Source organism: Trachurus japonicus, chromosome 15 (assembly GCF_045865225.1).
Source record: "Trachurus japonicus isolate A0001 chromosome 15, Traja_1.0".
Lineage (NCBI taxonomy): Eukaryota > Metazoa > Chordata > Actinopteri > Carangiformes > Carangidae > Trachurus > Trachurus japonicus.
In genome coordinates, this window is record NC_140921.1 from 29,573,147 (window position 1) to 29,597,435 (window position 24,289).

Consider the following 24,289-nt stretch of genomic DNA (forward strand, 5'->3'; position numbering starts at 1 on the left):
ACTAAAAGAACCAGAACTTGATTTTTCAAACGGTTTGGTTTGTTATGAATGTCAGAAATGTTATGATCCAACATACTTAAAATCATGTATCATTTAACTATGTACTTACTAAGTGAAAGTAACATTAAAATAATAGCTATATACAGAGAAAATTTCACAGAGTCTTTTAGTGCAGATGACTGGATCACCATCTACTACAGCCAGAGTCAGAGCAAGTTGAGTGACCCAATATGGCCGCCTGTGAGTTACGTTGGCGTGCACAGTTGAGCCTGAGAGGAGGGGCCCAAACTGAATGTTGTGTTTACAAACCACAATGAACAAACCTACAGACTCTACCTTTAAATTAACTGATGGAGAGTAAAAGCACACGTGGTGGTTGAGATGCAGAACAAGCCCGTACACACAGATATGTGGATAAGTTGAGTTTTAATAGGTTTGATTTGTACATTTTGTAACAGTAATGTGTGCAACAAAACCATACAGTTGGCCCCAAGTCGGCCAACTCAGAAGATAGTTTTCTTGGTATACATACATGAAATAATTCACAATCTACACTTTAAAGTACATGAAGATTACAGTACAGTTTCTAAACTGAGACGCAGTCTCAAATTAAGCCACTAGATTACATCTTCTTGTGTTTTGCTGCCCAGTGTCATTATAATACACCTTAGTGTTCACCAAGATGTGAACTGCGATTTCCAAAGTTTCTTTCCCCAGAGTCCATCTCATGAGTGGTTCAGGTCATCAACAGAGAGAGAAAAAAAGCTTCAAACAAAGAAAACAAAAGTGCAGCCACAATATGGGCTCACAGCTAACCTAGCCTCACAAGGCAAGAGACGGGTTTGTACAGAGGAGGGACAGAGTGCTGCTGCACAGGGAGCTAAACTCCGCTGTCAATCAAAGGTGGTGATGCAACATAAAGTTTCTTGGTTTTTTTTTAATGCCAGCACTTAGATGTATTTACTCTCTTCCTTCTGGTGACACTGATCCATGCACGGAGACTGAATGCCTTTGGACCGAGGCGGACGTCTGAGACCGACATTACTCAAACATGGATGAGAAAAAAAAAACCCAGAACTGTCCGGCCCAGCACCAGAGGAGAAGAGAGCAGCCCCTTTAGATGTCAGTACAACACACAGTACACTTTAAAAAGATTTACATCTCAAATTCTACTTGGACCATACGAGTGGTTTTTCTGCATTCTCCCCTGATTTCCTACAAATGATATCTGACTTATGACTCATGACTGTGAGATACAGCTGGAAAAATTCAGGAACAGCTTTTAAATCTGTTATGAAACTGGTAATAAAGGTTTTTTAGGGAAAAATGTAAATCAATGATATGCACACTAGCTTTTCACTGGATTTAGTTCATTCTCATGTGACTCAACACTCAAGATGCACATACTAGTCCTTTCAACATCTCATGGTCTTCATCAGCAGAAGAGCGTGTCATGCTGATGAAGACCATGAGATGTGATTGAGAGTTTTTGAAAAAAAAACCTAGCAAGTAACTTCAAATTCAAAGTATTTTGCCAAAGTAATATTTACAATTTGGCAAAACGATCAGTCTTCTGAGGGATAAGGCTGAAAGCCTCAGAAAAAGCTAGTAAGTGGACCTTGACACATGGTTGTGCAACTGCATTTTTAGTTTGTCTAGAGACAACTGAAGAAATTTGAACAAAATTATTTCCTCAGTTTGGGAATGAAGGTGAGTCATGATGATACATGATACCGTTTCCTGCATCAATAGAATTCAAAGCAGAAACATCATGTTTGAAACACACCGACACTTCCTGTACGTTGTTTGTAGCAGGTCAGGTGAACTGTGTAAAAACACTGGTATGATCCTTAGAGCACAGAGGCTGAATGCTGTTTGCCCTCTGCAGAGCAGTTGTTTAGTTTCTCTGTCCTGAGAAACTTGAAATGAGGAAGTTAAGCATGATCTTTTTTTTTCTTTCTTTTTTTTTTTTAAAGAGATGATTTTGTCATGGTGGAGCTGTGGGCTCCTTCATCACTGCTGCACCTCTAGAGGACTAAATGATGTGTGGGAGGTGAAATCCCTTAATTAACAGCGACCACCTCCATGTTTGGGCAACAGAGGAGTCAACGGATGCCACTTGAACACTGCCTTTCTCTTTTTATTTAGATGATTTATTTATTGCACATAGCCGAGCTAGGAAGAAGCAAGTGACTGAAATTAATGTTTATGGGTTCAGAGAGGAGTCACTGATGCCAGTAACATGCAGCTTCATTAGGTTCCATCATTTAACTTGGAATTAAAATGACTGCCATGGCTCTGTTTTTTTGTTGTTGTTTTTTTTCATTCTGACGTCATTTTTAGTTGTGTGCATTTCCAAAATAAAATCTCAAACAGTCCGTTAACCAATTTCCGGACCTGAGTTGCTGTTTGACGTTAACCAAAAAATTCAGAAATATGAGCCTCTTAGAAAAGCATCTACATTAAAAAGCTGTACAGTCATTTTTAATGTAACCTTCAATAAACAGTCCTCTAAGCTGCAAAAGGCCGAGCGCCTGTCTACACTGTGATTTAGTCCAAGAAGCTTAGAAAGTCCTCAGATATCCTGGACTTTTCCTCCTGTCATCGAATCCCACGCGAGGACTCGAACCAAAGACGGACCGATCCCTCTGACAACCAGGCTGCGTGGGCTTCACTGACACCAGGAAAAATAGAGAATAAGGAGAGACTTCCAACAGTAATGTGACAATCAAAAGTTGACCCTGTCAACGTTTGTGCAAAGTCCTGATGAGGCTGCGGGCTCAGAGTCCGACCGGTGGACAGCAGCGAGCCGTTTAACACTATCGTCAAATCCAACACCACGAGTAGTTTGCGTATTTTTGGGTTAAGCCTACAGGGAAACCTCTGACTCATCTGACAGACAGCACAGGTTACAAGTGTTGGTGGGGAGTGACGTGGGGGGAGGAGGAGGAGGGGGAGGGGGAGGTGTGATCAGTCAGTCAGACCCCGAAAAATCAAGAAACAAAAAAAACAAAACTTGAACTAAGTGACACGCTCAGTCTCTTATTTCTTGCTGCGCAGCCGTTTGGACTGTCGCGGGAGGTCCGGGCTCTTTCTGGTGCGTTTGAGCGACGACCCCCCCTCGCCCTCCGCCTCTACGGGTATAGAGGCGGCGGCCAGGCCGCCGGCCGCCAGCGCGGCGCCGGACGTGCCGGCGGCGGCGGAGGACGCGGTGGCGGCGGCGCTGCTGGATGTGGAGGGGACGGTGGTGGCGGCGGCGGCGGTGGGCCGGGGCCCCCCCATGGCGGCGGCGCTGCTGTCCATCAGTTCGCGGAGCTTGTGCTCCAGCTCGGCCAGGCGTGCGTTCTGCTCGCCGATCACCTGCGTCTGCTCCAGCAGCTTCTGCTCCTGGTCCTGCAGCTGCTTCTGCTGCTCCAGCTGCTTGACGCGGATCTCCTGCATCTCCCTCCGCAGCACCGTCATCGACGCCCCGTTCACCTTCACCTGCTGCTGCACCTTGGTCATCTCCGAGCGCGACGGCGTGTTCTTGGCCAGTAGGGACATGGTGGTCAGCGAGGTAGACGGACCGGCCACTGAGGGGACAAGGACACACAGACGGAGAACTGTCACGCTGCTCTATGAATATTAGAAAACAAGGTTCTTTCCTGTTTCCAGTAAAGAACTGGTTCCAAACCACTGGGCTTGTGATTCCCTGAGCTTTTACCAGTTGAAAGTTAAAGGGATAGTTCAACATTTTGGCAAATTCGCCCATTGCCATAATCCCTATAGTTTTAGTTTTAGTAGCAGGTTCTTTACCTTTAATTGTCGGTGTAAGCTATTTTTAGAACGGCCGAGCCGAGCGGCGAGCTGCTCAGAGCTACGCTACGGAGGCTAATGGGATTTCTACGTTTCCCTCATCAAACTCGACAAATACACAATCCAACAACTCCAAAACGCTCTGGTGGACAAGTTGTGACCTGCACATTCACCACGCTATGAGATAATAACATCACGACAAATTAAGCAAATACTTAGAACAACTTTCACTTTTGAAGTCACTTTGCCGAGCAGCCGTGTCGGGAATGTAAATTTAGTTAAGTAACGTTCATTATTTCATAGCGTGGTGAATGTGCAGGTTTTGGAGTTGTTGGGTTGTGTATTTGATGAGTTTGATGAGGGAAAGCTCGGAAATACTGCATGCCGTGCAGAGCTCACGTCTGCCCCGCCGATCTAAAAACAGCTTGCACCAACATTTAAAGGTAAAGAACCAACTGCTAAAACTATAGGGATTATGGCAATGGGCCAATTTGCCAAAATGTTGAATTATCCCTTTAAATCTTTTGTGGGAGCTGCCATCTTTCAATCAGAGACCATTATTGTGTCAACAGCTGCTGAGGGAATTTCTCTGTGGAGTTAGAGGAACATGGATGTTACCTGGTGCAGAGCCAATGAGGCGGCCCGACAGGTCGGCCCCCGGCAGCTTCTTCTTCAGGATGGGGACGATCTTCTCATCAAAGTACTCCATGGCCATGGAGGAGATGTCTCTCAGCTCCTGCAGGACCTCGTGCGCTCTCTGAGGGGCTCGAGTGGAGTTCACGTAGCGCAGCACGCGATAAATCTCATCTATCACCTGACAACACACAACACACACGGTCAGGACAAAATCAGAAAACACACAACAGCCATGAATGAAACAAGAATGAATCACTGGCTCTTAAAAAAACAACATAATTGTGAGTGTGCCCTCTGCTGTCAGGTCTGAGAACTGCAGCTGGTTATACAACCCTCAATTTTGAATGGGAATTGTTGATCCTGATTAGAACTAGACCAGTTTCAGATGAGCTCACCTTTCCAGGAATAAAGCAGCAGAGGTTGGAGTCCACATACTTCATGAAGGTCATGTTGAGCAGAGACAGACGCGTCTCCACGGCAGCCAGGATGTCAGCATGACGGGCCAGGGAGTGGTTTCTCCTCTCCGACTCCCGCCTGCTCACAATTCATCATCAACACACAGGGGAGGAGAGCTTTGGTTTGTTTTTACAGGACAGAATAGGTTTCAGTTTCAGACATCACATACGATAACACTGTGCTTATCAAAGTAAATCTTCTGGTGGTAGATTTCTTATTAAAATTCTAATGGGCCAAGAACAGATCAACCATATTATCTCAATGAAAGTTAGTTGAGTTAAAAACAATTAGGCTATGTGTTGTTTTGTTGTCAATGCATTTTTTTTTATTTTTTTTTACACATGGAAAGATTTTTTTGTTTTTCTGAACAACATTAACCCATGTCACAACACATCCCACTGCCCAAACATGGACATACATACAACTGTGGATAGACAGAATTAAAATGATTCAACAGCCATTCATGAATCTTGATCCTGAGCTCTGACACAGAGTTTGATCCATCATCTACACGTAAACAGAGGGTCTGATTCAGGGCTGAAGGATAAATCACCTATTGCTATCACATCCTGTATGCTGGACCCACCTGAGGCCAGTAATACAGACATGTGATCTGTTGTAGGCTAATACATGAATGATATAAGGCCAGAGGAAACCAAAGTGTCTGCAGCTCTACAGTGAGTGTATTGTCTTCACACAGTTGATTCAATAGAAGAAAACAAGTGAGTAAGTGTCTACATGAGCAGTGTGTGTGTGTGTGTGTGTGTGTGTGTGTGTGTGAGAGCCACATACTAGTAGACATTAAATAAAAAGTTAAGGATACAGAAAACAAATATCAGATTCAGGGGCCTGTTGTTAGTGTTTACTACTGTAATAAAGTTTTGTGTACTTGCAACTATTTTTAACTCAAGTATTCCACATGTTATTGCAGAGTACAAACAAAACTCACATGACAAAGTTGTGATTTAGTGTGAGAGCTCCACAAATAAAGACTAAAACCAGCAGCTGCATTATACTGCACATACTGGACCCAGACTGTACTGACTGTAAAGCTGGTGAACCATTAAACATTAATCAACACTAGAAAAGATTTGAACAAAGGAAAGGTGAGTTTTTAAGTGATGGAGAACAATTCTATTAATCAGCTGTTATTATGGAGCCTGAAATCAAATTAACTCTACAATATTAGAGAAATTCATTTTTACAGTTGCCATTCACCATGCTCCTTGTTAACTTTGACACTGCGCTGACTGAAACTATCCATACATGTATTAAAGGGATAATTCAACATTTTAGCAAATTGGCCTATTGCCATAACCCTTACAGTTTTAGGAGTAGGTTTGTTATCTTTAATTGTCGGTGCAAGCTGTTTTTAGAACGGCGGAGCAGAGCCGCAAGCTGCTCAGAGCTACGCTACGGAGGCTAATGAGATTTCTTGGTTTCCCTCATCAAACTCATCAAATACACAATCCAACAACTCCAAAACGCTCTGGTGGACAAGTTATGACCTGCACATTCACCACGCTATGAGATAATAACACAACGTTACGAGGCGGCTCTGCTCCGCCGTTCTAAAAATAGCTTGCACCGACAATTAAAGGTAACGAACCTACGAACCATCCATTTAACTAAAGTTTTTCTTTTGTGTGTGACCCATTCAATCTGTTTTCTGAATTAGTAGTGTATTTCTGTCTTTGCACGTGTTTTGGGCTCTCAGGGCCAAGTGTAGTTGGGAAACAGGTGATACTGACCTGGGCAGCTGGGCTTTGACTTGTCTCTGGCACAGACTGTGGTAGCGCTCCACTTTGAGGAAGCCCTGGTTCAGGACCCGCTGGCAGATCATGTCCATGCGCTTACACACCTGGAGAGAGGCAGACGGGAGAAAAAACAGGTGAAGAAGACTGAGGTTCTCTGATGTGGGCTTCAGCCGATCAGATTAGGATCTCCATCAGCTCACAATTCCTCCTTGTAAAGGAATCTCCAGTGCTTCCTCTGCTTGAGGAGATAAGACAGGCAGCAGTGAAGCTCCTCTCATTATCATTTGCAGCACTGATCCAGCTCTTTATCATGACTGCTGCTCAGATACGTCAGGTCATCTCAGGTCAAGTGGGGAAGTCCAATCACTTCTTAGATCTTGATTTTTCATAATAGAGAGCATACTCAAATTTCAGCAAGCCTACATCAAAACCACTAAAGACGGGGTGCTCGGTGGTTAGAGAGCATGTGATGTCCCATGTTGGCGCCTGGCGGATGCCTGAGGCGCTGATCGCCGGTCCGACTCCCGACTGAGACGATTCTTGGTGCACGTCCTTCCCCAAGTCTCTCTCCCTGCTTTCCTCAGGGCTCTAGAATAACTTTCTTTTACTTGGAGCACAGTGGCCCCCTAACTTAAAATTTTAGGAGCACAGGCAGAATATTTAGGGGAGCACACTGTAAATCGACTTGCAAAGCAAGCAAACATTTCCTTTTCATTCATTATCCTCACACACACTGGCCTGACACCTGTTATGACAGATACCAGATTCTTTGAGTCGGCCCCTCCATGTTTCACAAAAAACAGCAAATTTACTGGTTGCACATGCGCAAGGCAAGGCAAGGCAATTTTATTTGTATAGCCCGTTTTTTGCAAACAGTTTGTCTCAAAGGGCTTTACATGGCATCGTAACAACATCCTCTGTCCTTAGACCCTCACATCCACTGAGGAAAAACTCCATGGAAAACCCCTTTAACAGGGAAAACCAGGAGAAAGCTCAGGGTGAGCAACAGAGGAGGGATCCCTCACCCAGGACGGACAGACGGGACAGAGATGTTGTTACAGACAAGAAAACAGTTTATAGTTTATGACACAGAATGTGGGAAACATAGAAATGCAAGTGCAAGCAAGTGGATGAAAAATAATTTTCTTGCACTCTCTCAAATTTTAGGTGCAAGATTCCCCCATTTAGGGGCCTAGAGCCTGTTTCCTGTCTCTCTGCACTGTCCAGGGGCCTGTTGTTCAAAAGTAGAATAAAGATATCCAGGATAAGTGGAAAAGCCAGGTTGGACAAAGTATCATAAGTCCACCATAGGTTGGAACACCAGGCCTGAGCCAGGCTGAGGAGCAGCAGCTTTGTCAAGGTGGAACCAATTCTCTCGTCAGTAGACCACAGAGACTGATCACAGATGAGAGGACAGGTGTGGCTCCTTTCCTCCAATCAACAGCAGATCTTCATGCTGACGTCAGGTGACACACGTCTTAAAAAAAAAAAAAAAAAGCACCATCGCTGTGGTAAAGCTCAGAGAGAGAGCAGCGGACAACTGCGGACTAATTTAATAATCCAAAACTATAATCATAACACAAGTTCCTTTCACAAATTAACACTTGTGCACTTTGCCTTAATGATGAGCAGTGGACGTTGATTCATTACACAAATCTAAAGTAAAGTTTATACAGCATAAATACAAGTGGCCAAAAGTGCAACAGGTGGAAATTAAATATAAGAACATTATGCAGTCTGCTGCTTCCATAAATTGCTGATAACAATGTTCAGATGAGGTGTATTTGGAAGGTGCCTGCTGCTCACACTCACTCAATTTTATTCTTATTTTCTTACCTCAACCAATATTTAGGCCAATATATTTATTTTGTAATATATTTTATAAAAATACAAATAAATCTATTGCTATTTTTGCTCCAATGCTTTTTATGAGAAGCCAGTGATGTAGTAGCCTATTAGTGGTCATAGAAAATATCATAGATGGACACAAATAGTGAAAATAGTGAGTAGCTATTGTCTGGAGAACATCCAGTGTCCACAACTCAATGCTATATGAATTTTACAAACCGATCTGTAGCCCTGCATCTGAGGAAGCAGGCAGTGCTGGCAGATGCAAAGATTCAGTGTGACAAACACATAAATAGGCCTTATGAAAAAAATAGCCTAATAAATATTGTAAATGTTTTTTGATTATTGTAAATGTATTTTGTTTGTTTAGAAATCTGGCCAATATGTACATCAGAACATGGAATAACTGTCTGAAACACGTTGATTTCTGATCAGAGAGACAGAATCAACTAAGCCTGGCTGTTAGCCTGGTCTGGAGCAGGCTAGCTGCAGAGAGTAAATCACCATAGTAACTTGACCAGGATAAATCTAACCTGCTTTCGAACAACCGACTTGAGGCTAAATTCAGCCAGGATAACCAACATATCCCGGCTTAATCCCTTATCTAGGTTTCAAACAACAGGCCCCAGGGGTGTATAGATATATGTATTTGTATTTAGCCATTTAGGCTATTGTATTTTTAATCTTTTTTATTTATTTATGTATAATGTAACAGTAATTACATTTGACTAAAACGTGTAAATTCTTAATTTACCAAAGCTCCTCATAAACAACAAGCAAGTTTATGTTTTGCATTTGGTTTCCATAGTGTAGTGTGACCTCAAAACCGAGGTACGTATCAGACCATGATTTCTGTGTATCATTACATCCCTAGTCCTAACTAATAAAGGCAAAAAAATTCTATCTATTTAAAAAAAAAAAAACCCCACTAAAGACAGAAGAAGTGTATTCTGTGGTTTTCCATGATGTCAGGGAAACTGTCATATGAGACCACTAGAGCCACTGACTGTGGCCAGGAGGTGAGTAGGTTAATACTGTGGCTGTGTGCACTGTGCACCTGGCTGTAGAGATGAGCACATGTAAAGCACTGGAGCACATCTTCATTCACATCTTAACCAAATCTCTACCATTCTTCAGTGTATGACTGGACCTGTTTTGGACAGTGCTGTGTGAATGTGTAGTGGAGATGTGATTCTTCCTGGACAGATCGAGGCAGCATGACAACCTCACAGCAGGTGTTCTGGTCTGACATCAAACTTAAAAGAGAAATAAAAAAAGGCGAGCGCAGTAAACAACCAGAGTTTTGCATTTGACACGGATCATTGGGGACAAGTATGCAAACAGCGCCACAGAGCATTTCAAATGAAACACGGGAGGAAACATGCATCACGCTCATCTAAAGCAGGTCAAGGACACAGCACACACTGTACACAGATCAGCCTGAGAGAGTTTCAGCTGCTCACTTCATATCAACACAACGTTACCATCACCTTCCGTGAGCCACGCCCAACCTTCATGAAGGCTAACATTCTGACTAAACATTTAGCACTAAAAATGTGAATGAATATTTTCACACCAGCGGTCTCTTACCTGGTCAACTGGCAGCTTGACGACTGCATATGGAGATGTCAGTGTGCAAACATAAACCTCCGAGGATGAAAAATGAAGCTAACGCAGAAGAAACAGAATCTGGCTGCAGTTCCTCCACTGACCACTAGAGTGAGTGTCCAACAGTGAGTCCGTCTCAATAGACTCCCATGTTAAAGTGGTCAACTTTACAGCGGAAATAAACATGTTTACAGACTGAACCAAAATACTCTCTTGAGCTTATTTTGCTCCTTCAAGACAACTGTTTACTCACATGTTTACATTTCATTGAAGAATCTTTAAATTGGGGGCGTGGCCTCTGAGGGACAGGTGGGTCGGCTCGTGCTTGCTACAAAGCAGGAGCCACCAAAGTTTCAGTTTGACAGCCAGCCAGCCAAAATCACCGCTGCCCATTTTTGGATATGCTGGGAATTAGGGGGCGGAGTCAGGAACTGCCAAGACAGCAATCTGAGGGTGTCACCACCACAGAAGCTACATCCATCTTTATGTACAGTCGATGGTCAAAACACTGTGTGTGTTCAGAGTCTGTGTTGATTCTATTTTTTGGGGGGAAATTTGTAAATGAAAAATGTGGAATTTCATTGACATAGGCAGTAGGCACTAATATATTTCTAGTATGACATCAGCCTGTCTCAATCACAGCCATAGATAATTATAGCTTAACACCATAGCAGCAGCCATTGTCTACCACAATAACTAATGTACAGAGCACTGGGTGTGCCCTCTTGTGTTGAGCTCATAGCCATCACATCTCTTCACCTCCAGCAAGAGCTAAATCGTTGCAACAATCAAATCAATGCATAAATTACAAAGCAAAAACATGCAAACAGCTCAGAATAATGTGGAGTGTGGACTGGTGGTGATCGGGGGCTCCTATTACTCCATCCCATCTACCCAGGGGCCCATTTTCTTCTCAATCCACCCATGCAAATATAAGGATTATATGAAAAGCACAGTCTGAGAGGCTGAGTGCTTTGCATTGCAGAATTATTGTAATGATGGAAAACAGCTGCCTCTCTGGAGAGCTGTAAAAAAAAAAAAAAAAAAAAACCTGTAACCTGTGCATCACTGCTGGAGGGGCTGCAGCCGCTGTGACAACACAACACAAACACAACACTGAATGTTTTTCCAGCCAAACACAAACAGCAAATGACCTGTCCCAAAGGGGGGGGGGGGGGGCAGCGTCTGCAGTGCAGGACAGTCCAACACACCCAGAGAGTCAGACAGACAGACAGACAGCTCATCCCCTCTGTGCTGCTGTCTCTCTGTCTCTCTGTCTCTCTCTGCTCGGCTAGCCGAGTCCTGCTAATTAGCACAATGAGCAGAGCGGGCCGCGGCTGCAGTCAGCCCGCCGCTCAGACAGCACACACCGGCTGTCGGCCCCGACACCGCTCCGACACCCGCTCCTTCCGACATTATACACAAGTACTTTGCAAAGACGAGCGGTGCATCTGTCTAGCAGCAGCAGCAGCAGCAGCAGCAGCAGCAGCAGCTTTGTTCCCCCTCTGGCTGCCTTGTTTTTGTTCCTTACCGAGCGGAGCAGGCTGATTTCGTCGTAGGACAGGAAATTGAGAATAGTCTCAATGGCCACGATGGGAAGTCCCAACAGCGGGTTGTTCTGGTGCGGCTGGTCCGGCGGAGGGCTGGACTGTCTCGGTGACACCGCGTCCGAGTCCAAGGACCCAACACATCCATCAACTCTCTCTACGACGGCCGCCATCTTGCTTTGCTAAAGGAGGAGGCGGAAGTGACGTCTGTAAAGGAAGCTCGCGTGCCATTTTCCCCCAAAACGATACACAAAACCCGTGCAGAGGCACGTTAGTTCAGTGGGAAGGTAAACAGAGTTTTACACAAAAGTTTTCTGTAAAATAATAAAATAAAATAAATCAAACTTCCTGAGGTTATAATCTTTTTTGAAAATATTTATTTCTAACATGTAAAACAAAGGCACAATTTTAGGCACAACAAGCTGAAGAACAAAACTTGGAAACAAAATCTCATTTATAAATGAATATGAATATTTGTATTACACTCTTGCAGAATTTAATATTTTGAGTAATGAAAATGATTCATCTTTATTTTAAATCCTTTTCCCAATTGGCTGTGATGAAACGTGTGGCCATGGTGTCAGAAGCCACTGTCTACATCACCTTATAGGATGTGTTTGTTTGATCCAACAAATGGACCGGTGGTTAACAAATTATTTCTTATTGTCATGCCTATTGCCATGATGTGGACAGTCCTCAGTCAGAATGAAAAACCATCTTCCTTCATCTCTAAATGCTTCAAACACAGACTTCAGATCAGATGATGGTGTCTGGTGAGGAATCCTCTGTCTCATCTTTATCTAGCGTCACATCGTTTGGACAGGTTCTGACATGATTCTCAGTGAAGCTCTGCTTCAAAGTTAGAGAACTTCATAGAGAGTGGGGCAGTGTAGTGGAGTGAAATGTACAATATTTGCCTTACAGTGTTGTGATGGAAAAGTCAGACATTTCAAAAAGAAATTAGTGAAAAACATGTTCATGAACAGTACTCAAGTAAATTCATTTTGTTACTGCCCACTCCTGATCAACAGAAAAATGTCATCAAAATGACAGAGGGTGAATACATCTTATCTATGGAGTACATGGCCAAGTGACAGTGATGTATTAGCTTTAAGGTATGATCACACAACAGGATGCTGGCAGCCAGAGAGCTGAAGTCACATAGGCATCAACCAGGTCTATCTGAACTCATGATACTGAAGAATCATTAAAGGTGCCATATGTAAGAATGTGAAAACAGAGTGGACACGCACATCACACCAGTGAGGGCAGGTACAGAGTGCAAACAATGAGCAAAATAGAAAAAACAAGAGCACTTGCAGCTCTGCAGGACTCAGTGTCAATTTATTGTAGTGACGTACGTTTCGAGCAATGTAGCTCTTCGTCAGACCAAGAGCTACATTGCTCGAAACGTACGTCACTACAATAAATTGACACTGAGTCCTGCAGAGCTGCGAGTGCTCTTGTTTTTTCTATATGTAAGAATGTGGCCAAAAACGGTTACTGCAGTCAAATTCAAAACACAGTGATCTCGTTTTTTCTCCCAGCCGTAGCGGCAGCTCAGTGGAAGCAGACCAAGGCTGAAACGCCACTGACGCCGCCGTGACTGGGAGAGAGGGCTAGGTGGCGCAACATGCCAACACGTAAATTCAAAACATAAACATGATTTGCAGTCTGCAAAAAAAGATTTTTAATGCGAATACTCTGGCTGTACTATTGTTGTTGGTGAGTTCATCATGTTATATGAACATTATTCCTGAGTCTCTGTGACATATTAGGAGGATTTTACAGCCAGTTGCTTTAGATTTCTTACATATTGTACCTTTAACTATATATAGTCATGCTAGCAGCATCTGTTTTAGTATGTTGTATTTCTGTTTTATTATGTTATCACAGATCCATACAGAAAATTGTACAGTATGTCTGGACATTATTGGGGATGTTTTTTTTTTAATTCAACATGCTTTTTAACCAGAAACGGAGTGGTATAAAAACTACAGACTGCAGTATATACAATACTTACAACAAGGAAGTCTAGCAAACATAACATCTGCTTTCTTTTTTGTTTTGTTTTTTATCAATGCAGCATTAGAGCCATTCAACTGAGAATATAAGCCGGGTTGTGACATATTTTAACACCAGATCTTCTACGGTGGCTCAGTTGTCAAGTCACTCCATGTCAGGGGCGTCCAGCTCACTGAGAAACCTCTGGCATTTGGTCATAAGGACTTTGATGGCGTCTGTGACCAGGACCTCTGGAGGAAGGATGCCAGTCGACTCCACAGTAACTGTGAGAAAAGAGATCCACAGTTTAAAAGACAGGCTCCTCTATCAGCAGCACAACAGACATTTTTAAAAAGAACCAATGTAAAAAGTCAGACATGAAATATCAGAATACTTTAAAGGGATAGTAGCATTTTTTTAAAGTGGGGTTGTATGATCTACAAATAGCCCCTAAGTACTTTAATTGCAGTAGAAGACTCTCTGCACTCCTCCCGTTAGCAACGCCAGCCCATAGCTCTGCCCAGAGATTTACAACATACAGTGTTGTGAACAGACCCAAAGAAACGGCCTATTTTCGCGGCCTAAAAGAGAGCAGTGCAGAGAGTCTTCTACTGCAATTAAAGAACTTAGGGGCTATTTTTAGATCATACAACCCCACTTTAAAAAAAAAATGCTACTATCCCTTTAAGTTGAGCTGTCTGATCACCGTCTATAGAGCAGAATGTATCGTACACATGAGCAATGTACTGTATATGAACGTACAGATGAAGTGATCTCGCACTCTGCCGAGTTTCACCAGGTTCTTCAGGTCGTCGTGTCGGAGGACTTCCCTGCTGCAGGTATCCAGACGACTGTTCACCACTTTGGCAACCTTTTCACCTGAGGTGGACGACACGAGGAGACAGATGGCCACATTTACAACTGGCAACTAGCAGCGAGGCTGTGGTCTGCAGAAAGCCCCTCTAGAGCCTGGGTTTATTCTGTTTCATGGCCGTCATAGAAGAGTAGATCTGGAGGACTCCAAAGACTCTCAATGGTGGTGTACACTCATAAACATAACCACAAATACTGTATTCTAATTATACCAATAGATTCTTCTAAATCTTACATATTGATTGTCTAACATTTTTCTTAGCCACAGATAGACCATCTCTTTCCCAACACAATGAAACGTTTCTTAACTTACTGCATCCATGTGCATCTTATTTATTTAGGTCAAAACCTTGTGTGCACAAACTGATAACTGAGGTTTAATTAATGTCAATGTTCAGTTCTCATAAAAAAACATTATAAACAGGTGCCTTAAGATCTCTATAACATGTTGACTTTGGTGTGTAGGTTTCATTTATAGTCTGTTCAACTGTTGCATAAAAGACCTCAGCAACAAGTTCACCAGTTCCTGTTGAAACAACAGGAGGCAGAGAGAAGTTCACTTCTTTAATGTTACCCACTTCCCTAAAGTCATGATGGCTTAGCTACAGGCAGCACATCAACAGTCTCCATGGAAACAGAAGGTCACTGCAGTATAATCTCTCTCATTGCTGTAAATTTAATAACCTTTCGTGAACTAAGGAAACCTTTCAAGTTAAACATTAAAATAACAACATGTCCGACACACTGAGCCATCAGGGACCAGTAGCAGAACTGGGTTTGCTTTGGAAATGAGAAGAAATAGCATTTTCTTCCACTGCTTTGGCTGATGCTTAAAGGGATACTTCACCCAAAATTGATAATTTAACAATTTTCTACTCGCCGTCATGCCAAGGAGGGGTTTGGAGAACAGAGGTATTTGGATGTTCCATAGTGTGTATTTTGGACAATTCAAAAAGTGAGCTCTATCCACTGCCATTATATGAAATTCCGTCACCAGCCGGACCCCCCCTGGAACTCCAAAAGTTCTCCAAACCCTTCCTTGGCATGACGGTGAGTAGAAAATGGGTGAATTATCGACTTTGGGTGAAGTATCCCTTTAATAAGCCCACACTGTTGCAGTGCCTGCAACCAGGGGACTGTCACACAGATGTTAGTCAATATAACCACAGTAATTGGCCGCAGTTATCGTCGTAGTTCAGCAACTGGCATTTCTATCATGATAACAGCTCTAGTCACCTCATAGACACACAGCTCCTCACTGCTACAGGACTGTGTGCTGACATTCATCCTGCCGTCTACACAGTGTGGGTTAAAGGACAATTCCGGGCAAATTCAACTTGGGGCTGTATTTTCCTAACATTTTAGGTCTAATAGAAGGAATCTGATTTTCAGTTTAATGTCTCCTGTTTTGCGGTAGTTGTGTCTGTCCCCGCATCGCCACGGCAGCAATGAATGGGAGCGGATGCAAGTTCCACTGCTTAGGCTGTTTACATCCCCCAAAGCCACAATCTTTTTCCACAGACAGCGTCAGATGGAGACTCAAACATGCACCCAGAAGTTTATTTACTTCAAGCAAGCCGACATGTTTGTAAAACTAGATCTAATTCAAAGTCTCCCAGAGTCTCGCGCGAGACCCAAGTTGCCGTGCTCGGTGTGTTCAGGTGCAGTTAGATTCCTTCTTTTAGACCTAAAATGTTAGGAACATACAGCCCCAAGTTGAATTTGCCCGGAATTGTCCTTTAAATTACACATTAGTCAGGTGAGGTTTCGTACCGTCGACTTCTTCCAGTTCGATGACTCCTCGTGAGAAGCAGCGTTTCAAGCGCTCGGCCTTCTCCCCCTCCACTGGCTCCAGCAGCGTGATCTCTGGCAGCAGGCGGTAACTGGCTGTGGCCACTGGAGAGAACTTGGCATGGTCCTTCCCTGAACGCACAACAGAGAGCACGGCTTACAATACTCACTGGTGAAGGTGACTGTAAAAGGAACCTATTCAGATTTTGAAAGACACATATAGGCCAGATCAGAGCGTCTACACTCACCGATGCCTTTGACACAGTGCATGGTGATGTCCAGCTCCTGTCCCGGTCGTAGCTGGGCGATGAGGATGTCGTCGTGGACGGGTCCGATGCTGGAGTCTGCAAACACGTCCGCTTGGTTCCCGAGGGGGACCCACTTTATGTCCTTGGAGTAAACTGGGGTGAGGCAGCACAGGACAGGGGGAGGGAATCACTGCATTAGAGATCTCTTTACATCAGTGCCTCGATGAGACGTCCACTCACGCAAAATATGAACACCATGCAGACGGCAGAAGAACAGTGGACGTCATAGTTTGGAGGTTGTTATGGAGAAATAAACCCCGACAGGAGGGGTTCCATACATCCTGTCGGGGTTTAGGAGTAAAATAATTAATTTGAAACATAATGTTGATCTGAGGTGCAGCTTGTGGCTAAATGCACAGGTACTGCTGGGCAAAATGTGTAAGAGGGTAAGGGGTTGGCTCTCTGAACTCCTGAACCAGGTCAGTGTGTCTGTTACTGACCAGCTTTGCCCTGATTGGCGGTTCTGTGAGCTTATTGATGCCATATTTCGCTTTGTCCATCGTCTTTGTCGACAAGCCGTGGACACTTGCACCTGTTGTGCTGCTGTAAGAGGTGCAGCTGCGTCTGACAGAAAAAAAAAAGGCTGACATGCCCTCTGTACCAGCAGGAGCAGAAACAGACAGAGCTGCAGACACACACTGTTGCACATTCTTTTAAAAGGGATACACCAACATTTTTTTTCGTGTCTTGCCTCACTCCTGAGTCCATGACCAGCAGATAGACACCATCCTTTCCACTGTGCGTGCAGTAACAAGGGAGATACGGGCAGAGCTGGCGCACCGCTAATTAGCTTAGCTCAAATGCTGGAAGTGTATAGGTAGTGTTAGCCTGCCTCCACCTAAAGTCATCAGAGAAACTCTTCAGCAACTCTAAACAGAAACCGGCGGGCCGATCTTCGTCTCAGAGCTGACAAAACTCTCCGGTAAGGCATCTTGAGCGGTCAAATGCCGCTAACGGGACCAGATCGGTCAAAACGGAGGGTTCAAGCAAAGACGGTTTATTTTGGTTCAAGTTAGCTACATCCAGGGTAGGTTAGCTTCCTATTTCAAAGTAAAAGCACAAATTCTATCGTCATGGTTTTCTGTATGTACACATGTCACAATGGCTAGCTTGAGTAGCGCCGAATTTGTCCAAACAAAATAGTAAATTAATAGTAAACAGCTGGTATTTAGACAAATTAACGACACGCTGCTGATCTAAACGGCTACTTTCTCACCTAAAAATGTTTAAAATGTCGATAAAGTGATATATTTACAGAGTTTAGAGTTAAAATGAAATCAGCTTCTCACTGCTGATTTCGGCTGGGGTAGCAGGCAGGCTAACACTACCTACTACTACTACTACCTGTTCACAAGCAGTGGGAAAAGCTCCCGTTTGTGTCATAAACACAGGAATATCAACTCTTGACTTTCTTGAAGTGTACATCTTTTTCCACAGACAGCGTCAGGTGGCTACTCAAACATGCGCCGAGAAGTTTTTTTTACTTGAAGCAAGTAAAGAGTTGATATTCCTGTGTTTATGACACAAACGGTAGCTCCAACTGCACCTGAACACACCGAGCACGGCAACTTGGGTCTCACATGAGACTCTGGGAGACTTTGAATTAGATCTAGTTTTACAAACATGTCGGCTTGCTTGAAGTAAATAAACTTCTGGGTGCATGTTTGAGTCTCCATCTGACGCTGTCTGTGGAAAAACATTGTAGCTTTGAGGGATGTAAACAGCCTAAGCAGCGGAACTTACATCCACTCCCATTCATTGCTGCTGTGGCGATGCGGGGACAGACACAACTACCGCAAAACAGGAGACATTAAACTGAAAATCTTCAGATTCCTTCTTTTAGACCTAAAATGATAGGAACATACACCCCCGAGTTGAATTCGCCTGGAATTGTCCTTTAAACAGCTGGACACTACAGGTAGTTTTTAGTATCAGAATACAGTTCAACCCTGCTGCAGAGTCAGACAGAAGAAGCCTACCCATGTGGTTCAGATACAGCTCTCGTGGGTCAGAGGAGTCTTTGCTGGCTCTGGGGTTCCTGCTGCATTTAATCTTCAGCTGCAGCTGAATTGTGTCAATTTCTGATCCTTCCTCCTCCGTACACTCCTCACCTGGAATAGACAGAGCGGATAGAGCAGATTTTATACACACGTACACGCAACTGTGCGTTCACACCGAAAGCGATTAAATCGCCTGTAGTCCCCCTGGCCGCTCCTATCGCGTCGCTTGCCAGCTCTAGCAGGCCCTTGCACCAAGCGACCAAAGGGGCGGGACTTTCAAGCCGTGCTGCAGATGTGTCCATTCAGGCTCTCTCAATTTCTCCGGCTGTGAGAATCCCAGTCCGCTATTGGCTGTCGCCGCGGTCGCGCCGCTGCTCATTTGCATAAAGTTCAATCTCTCCCAACTTTCATCGCTCGCGTCGCGTCGCTCCCATCGCGTCGCTCGCGTCGCTCGCGTCGCTCCCGCCGCCGGTCGCTCCTCGTCGCCAGTGTACATTGAAAATGAATGGCAGCTGGTCGCCGAGGTCGCTCCGGTCGCTTTTGGTGTGAACTCCCAGTAATGCCTTAATTCAACATTTTGGCAAATTTGCCCTATTGCCATAATCCCTATAGTTTTTGGAGTAGGTTCGTTACCTTTAATTGACGGTGCAAGCTGTTTTTAGATCAGTGGGGCAGAGACGCGAGCTGCTCAGTTAACACAACAGAGGCGCATGGACAGTATTTCCACGTTTCCCTCATCAAACTTATACACAATCCAACAACTCCAAAACGCTCTGGTGGAGAAGTTGTGACCTGCACATTCACCACGCTATGAGATAATAACGTATAATTATGTAACATTACGACACATGAAGCAAATACTCAGAACTACTTGCCTTTGAAATCACTCCGCCCAGCAGCCATGTCAGAAATGCAGCTTCGGTTACGCATTTGCCTCGAAAACAACTCTGTCTAAGATTCGACTATGAAAATTGACAACGTTGGTTGCTTTTTAACTTTTTGTGTGTTGTATTTTGCTTCTGTACTTGTACTTACTGCTCAGTACAGTGGATATAATGTGCTGTGGCAGAACTGGCAGTTTAAGTGTTTAACCATTCTGAATTGGTCTGGATGAGTATATGGACTCCAAACCCACAGAGACTGTTTCTGACATCTTACTCTCTTGCACAATTATCACTAATGTCAGCGTGAATATGTTAACATGACAACTGTCTGGAATTTTTGTAAAATGTTTCTGTTTTTGATGACTGGTGGAGGAGGAAAGAGGAAGTGTTTGCTGCACAGGCATTGAGAAATCATCTTTTTGAAAATTAGGTATGAAGTTGTACTACTACTCTCTTATATCACTGTATGATCACCAGTGCACGAGCAGCTTATCACATAAACTTCAGGCTTATCATATCAGAATGATTTCACTTCATTAATAAAAGGCCTCTGGTACTAATTATCTGAGGGAAGTATTTCATCGTGTCAGACAAATATGAAATCAGTATTTTCATATCTTCTGTTGTTCAGCTCAGTTTCAGGTCAGAGCCACAGCTCATCAGCACAAATTATACTGAAAATAAAAATAGATTTCCATTTAACCTAGTGTGATTCTACAGATTTATTATTGAATGATGACTCAATGAAACGCTGTCCGAGCCCAAACCCACTCATCGGTCTTTTGTACAGCACAGTACACTGGCAGCTCTGTGGACTGCTGTGGTTAGAGTGTTTCATGGTGTTATCGTACCTGTGCTCCTGTACTCAAACAGACGGGGGTCAGCTTTGATGGGGATGAGACCCAGTCTGTGGGCCAGGACTTCATCCTGGACTATGGAAGTGTTGTTATAGATGAACACCTTCTCTATAGCCATGGTCGGCACCTGCAAGCAGAAACAATGCAAAGAACATTAAAAAAACGGAAATACAGATGCACCAAATTTCAGTTTCTTCAGATTCAGCTTCACAGAAAAAAGAAAAAAAAAAACATTCACAGGTGTAAAACTTCACACATCACCACAGCTGTTTGGATGAGACACTAATGACAGTACAGAGGGAAAGGGAACATAGAGGAAAAAGTACAATAATCAAGGAAAATACAATGAACCACACTTATTTCCAGGTGGCTTTGATTGAGGACATCAGGATGTTGACTGGTCACTGAGTGTCACACTTTGAAGGGATAGTTCAACATTTTGGCCCATTGCCATAATCCCTATAGTTTTAGGAGTAGGTTCGTTATCTTGCTTTATTTGTCGGTGCAAACTGTTTTTAGAACGGCGGAGCAGAGCCGCCAGCTGCTCAGAGCTACGCTACGGAGGCTTCTTGGTTTCCCTCATCAAACTCATCAAATACACAATCCAGCAACTCCAAAACACTCTCGTTGACAAGTTGTGACCTGGACATTCACCACGCTATGAGATAATAACGGAATGTTATGAATGTAATTTGACTGCTTACCGAAAAACTGCCCCCGATGGAAACACGCATGTGTTTTGCATGAATTTAGCTTGAAAACAACTCTGTTTCGTAATGTTCCGTTATCATCTCATAGCGTGGTGAATATGCAGGTCACAACTTGTCCACCAGAGCGTTTTGGAGTTGGATTGTGTATTTGATGAGTTTGATGAGGGAAACCAAGACATTCCATTAGCCATTAGCCATTAGCCATGGGCCAATTTGCCAAAATGTTGAACTAACCCTTTAAGAGTTGTTACTGAGATACTCCACAAGCCTCCTTTAAGCCTGTAAACTACATTGTTGTTAATTCATCTAAAATTCAAGCCAGAGTCTAATAATACATAAGCACACACGGTATGTCATTTAAAACCACCCCCACTCTGCCTCATAGGAGCACAGATTTTTTTTTTTTTTATATCTCATGATCTAATTTTACATGGACTTCTGTCTGTCATAATCCAGTGTATTTTCCTGGTCTACAAATGTATTTTTGATGTAAATAGAATGATACAATGTAACTGCAAAGGTCAGTTTTGAATATTAAAATTTCCCAAACCACCAAGACAACAATGACACCAAACAATCCCCAGTACTATGTTGCAAGTATCCAAATACATCCATCACATCAGTGGATTAACTGAAACTAAAACCAGGTAATCACAGTCAGAGCTGTTAAGTCAGAGTGTGATTAAACTTCTCTCCATGATGTCTCCAGGTTTGCATGGCTGGATGAACCAACCAGGTATAAACAGAGTTTGATCATCTGAATGTATCAAGCTTATGAGTGGTCAAATTGGCCTGTGTTTGTGTCCTTAGAAGCCACTGAATGACCAAACATGATTAAAATGGGAATCCCACCTCTGCCAGTAAGATCCTTCTGAAGGCGTTGGCGATGGCTGCGTCTATCCCCACCATGTCAAACTCCATGCTGCTCTCATCCAGACTGACCATGTCGATTCTGAAGTTCTGCAAACAGACAGTTTCACTTAATAAGAAACATTATCATTCTGTCAACTCACAACATACATCCGTTTCATTCAGTGTTCACTCTCTAATGAATGGTAGACTATTTATTTCTTTTGGAAATATGAAATACTTCAGTTTTTCCAGGTTTAATCTGTAAAAATTACATTTCTAAAGGATATACTTCTTAACTAATGTCCTTATGAAGACAGAGAATACGGGCTGCAACTAGTGAGGACGTCAATGACATATGTGGTCAACCCACATAGGGACATGACAAAGTTTAAGTGAAGTGTGTGAGTGTGGTATGTGGTAATAACTGGAACACATGAAGTGCAGACTGATCCAACACACATACACTCCACCAGCTGCTCATTTCACAGCTGAAATGACAAAAAAATACCTTTTGAAATTTTTCCATATTCCAAGTGTCATCGTAGCCAGGGTAGTTTCCAGGGTAATCTGTTGTATGGACCTAAACAACAACAAACAAACAATCAATCACAAGAATCAAATAGAACAGAAGACCTCTTGTCTAATTTTCAACAAGAATTACATAATTACAAATAACACTGAAAAAAAGTGCACAGTAGAAGACTTCTTTCCTAATTAAGATTATTGATCATCCTCAAGATTTGCAATTATCAAAGGAATCTAATCTATTATTAGTACTGGACTGGTATAATCAAATGACATCAAGTGGGATAGCTGTTTAATCTTAGTGGGTGAAAAAAAAAAGAGAAGTGTTTTCCTTTTCCAGGCCTGGGGACAACATGAATGTCCACAGTGCACCAGAAAAAAAAGGCATTTTCAATCACAACTGGTGTCTAAATGATTAGATGTCTGATGCAGAGTAACACTGAGCCTTTTAACACCAGGTATCACTGCGCTGTACAGGTGTGTGTACCATTAAACATCTGTCCAGAAGTAACATCTTAATTAAACTACAGTCGTCACTAGAGGATGGAGGGGAAGAGAGAGAAGTCTGGTTACTTCAGGACCCGCCTCCAGGTGCGTTCACTGACACCTGTCCACTTCCACACGAGAGAAGATCAGCTATGAAGCTGGTCATAGGTTACGTAGAGACTTGTGTGTACCAGTACCAGTCCAGTTGCAGGACTATTTCTGTTGGCGTAGGGAAATAAAAGCGCGCACACGTATGGAGTACAACATCACTCCCCCTCGTGTGATGTTGCTTCATTTGACTATAAACCGAAGAATAAAAGCAGACGCACAAACAGAACCAGAGTACAGTGGGTGGAGGCTACCTGTCCAGAGTGCAGGAAAACATGTGTAACAGTTAAAGTTTCCGGGGAGGAACTCAGTCCTCCTCGGTGTCCACATGAGACCTGGACACACTGGGACTGGTCGGTGTGTGTGCTCGGGGTTTAGTAACACAGTCACGCAGACAGACGTAATGACTGTCACATTATTCCTACATAAACCTGACTATCTGCAGTCAGATAGCGTTAGCTCGTGTCCAACACAGGTAACGTTATAGCGCGTGCAGGTTTCACGCGAGTTGACGAGCACGTGCGGGTCAGTGTAACCGCAGAGAGACACGTGAACGTCACAACCAGAAAACAACGTAATAAACAGTTGAACATTTAAACTCAAACTTACATTCTTGATGCCAAATTCCCCGAGTATCACTCGATTCCGTATCTCATCCACGTTACTCATGGTAGTCGCCATTTTGTCATGTAGACTTAGCTCCACCCACACTTCCGGACACGCTCGTACTGCATCATCACCACTGTGTGTTTTTAAATTTTATATCAGACAGTATCGAGTCAAAAAAGTTACAGTAAACTATTCTTGCAGTTGTCACTTTCAATGTATTGAAAAGATAAAATAGGAAAAAATACCATATTGATATTAGCCTATAGGAGAATAGCCTACACTGGAATCAAATACAGTAGGATGTGGTACACTTCACTTTATTCATATAGTTACAGAAGATGAAATTGAATAGGCTAGGTCTCTAAAGTTTTGATAAACAACAAGCTTCATTCTGAATGTTTAATTCTGTGTATGAATCTGTGACCGCCACCTGTCAAGGCACCATGCACTTCTTGCACATCCACATTCAAAGCAAAAAGTTAGAGAGTTAGACTTGTTTAATATCTGAATAACGGATGTCTAAGGTCCTTCCATAAGCTCATACATGCCGTATAACATCACAGAGTCATGTGACAATTAATTACGGAAGGAAGTGGTTATTGTATGAATTACAAATATGAAGCTTTTATGTTTGT

The 24,289-nt window shown here is 43.2% G+C and overlaps 2 protein-coding genes across 3 annotated transcripts; both read right to left on the reverse strand.

The window, feature by feature from the left end:
* Nucleotides 1-2,336: 2,336 nt before the first annotated feature.
* Nucleotides 2,337-11,879, reverse strand: fbxo28 (F-box protein 28). The gene is made up of 5 exons (XM_085800921.1): nt 11,632-11,879; nt 6,639-6,748; nt 4,827-4,965; nt 4,414-4,609; nt 2,337-3,572 (listed from the first exon to the last, which is right to left on the reverse strand). The coding sequence occupies exons 1-5, from the start codon at nt 11,818-11,820 to the stop codon at nt 3,043-3,045; spliced, it is 1,164 nt and encodes a 387-aa protein (XP_085657047.1). The 5' UTR covers nt 11,821-11,879; the 3' UTR covers nt 2,337-3,042.
* Nucleotides 11,880-13,501: 1,622 nt separating this feature from the next.
* polr1c (RNA polymerase I and III subunit C) lies at nt 13,502-23,736 on the reverse strand. 2 transcript variants are annotated; one of them, XM_085800922.1, is made up of 9 exons: nt 23,655-23,736; nt 22,435-22,506; nt 21,927-22,034; nt 20,359-20,491; nt 18,603-18,734; nt 16,564-16,716; nt 16,298-16,447; nt 14,414-14,530; nt 13,502-13,935 (listed from the first exon to the last, which is right to left on the reverse strand). In XM_085800922.1, the coding sequence occupies exons 1-9, from the start codon at nt 23,724-23,726 to the stop codon at nt 13,817-13,819; spliced, it is 1,056 nt and encodes a 351-aa protein (XP_085657048.1). In that variant the 5' UTR covers nt 23,727-23,736; the 3' UTR covers nt 13,502-13,816. The 2 variants fall into 2 exon arrangements, with proteins under 2 accessions (XP_085657048.1, XP_085657049.1); XM_085800923.1 differs by lacking the exon at nt 21,927-22,034.
* Nucleotides 23,737-24,289: the final 553 nt, after the last annotated feature.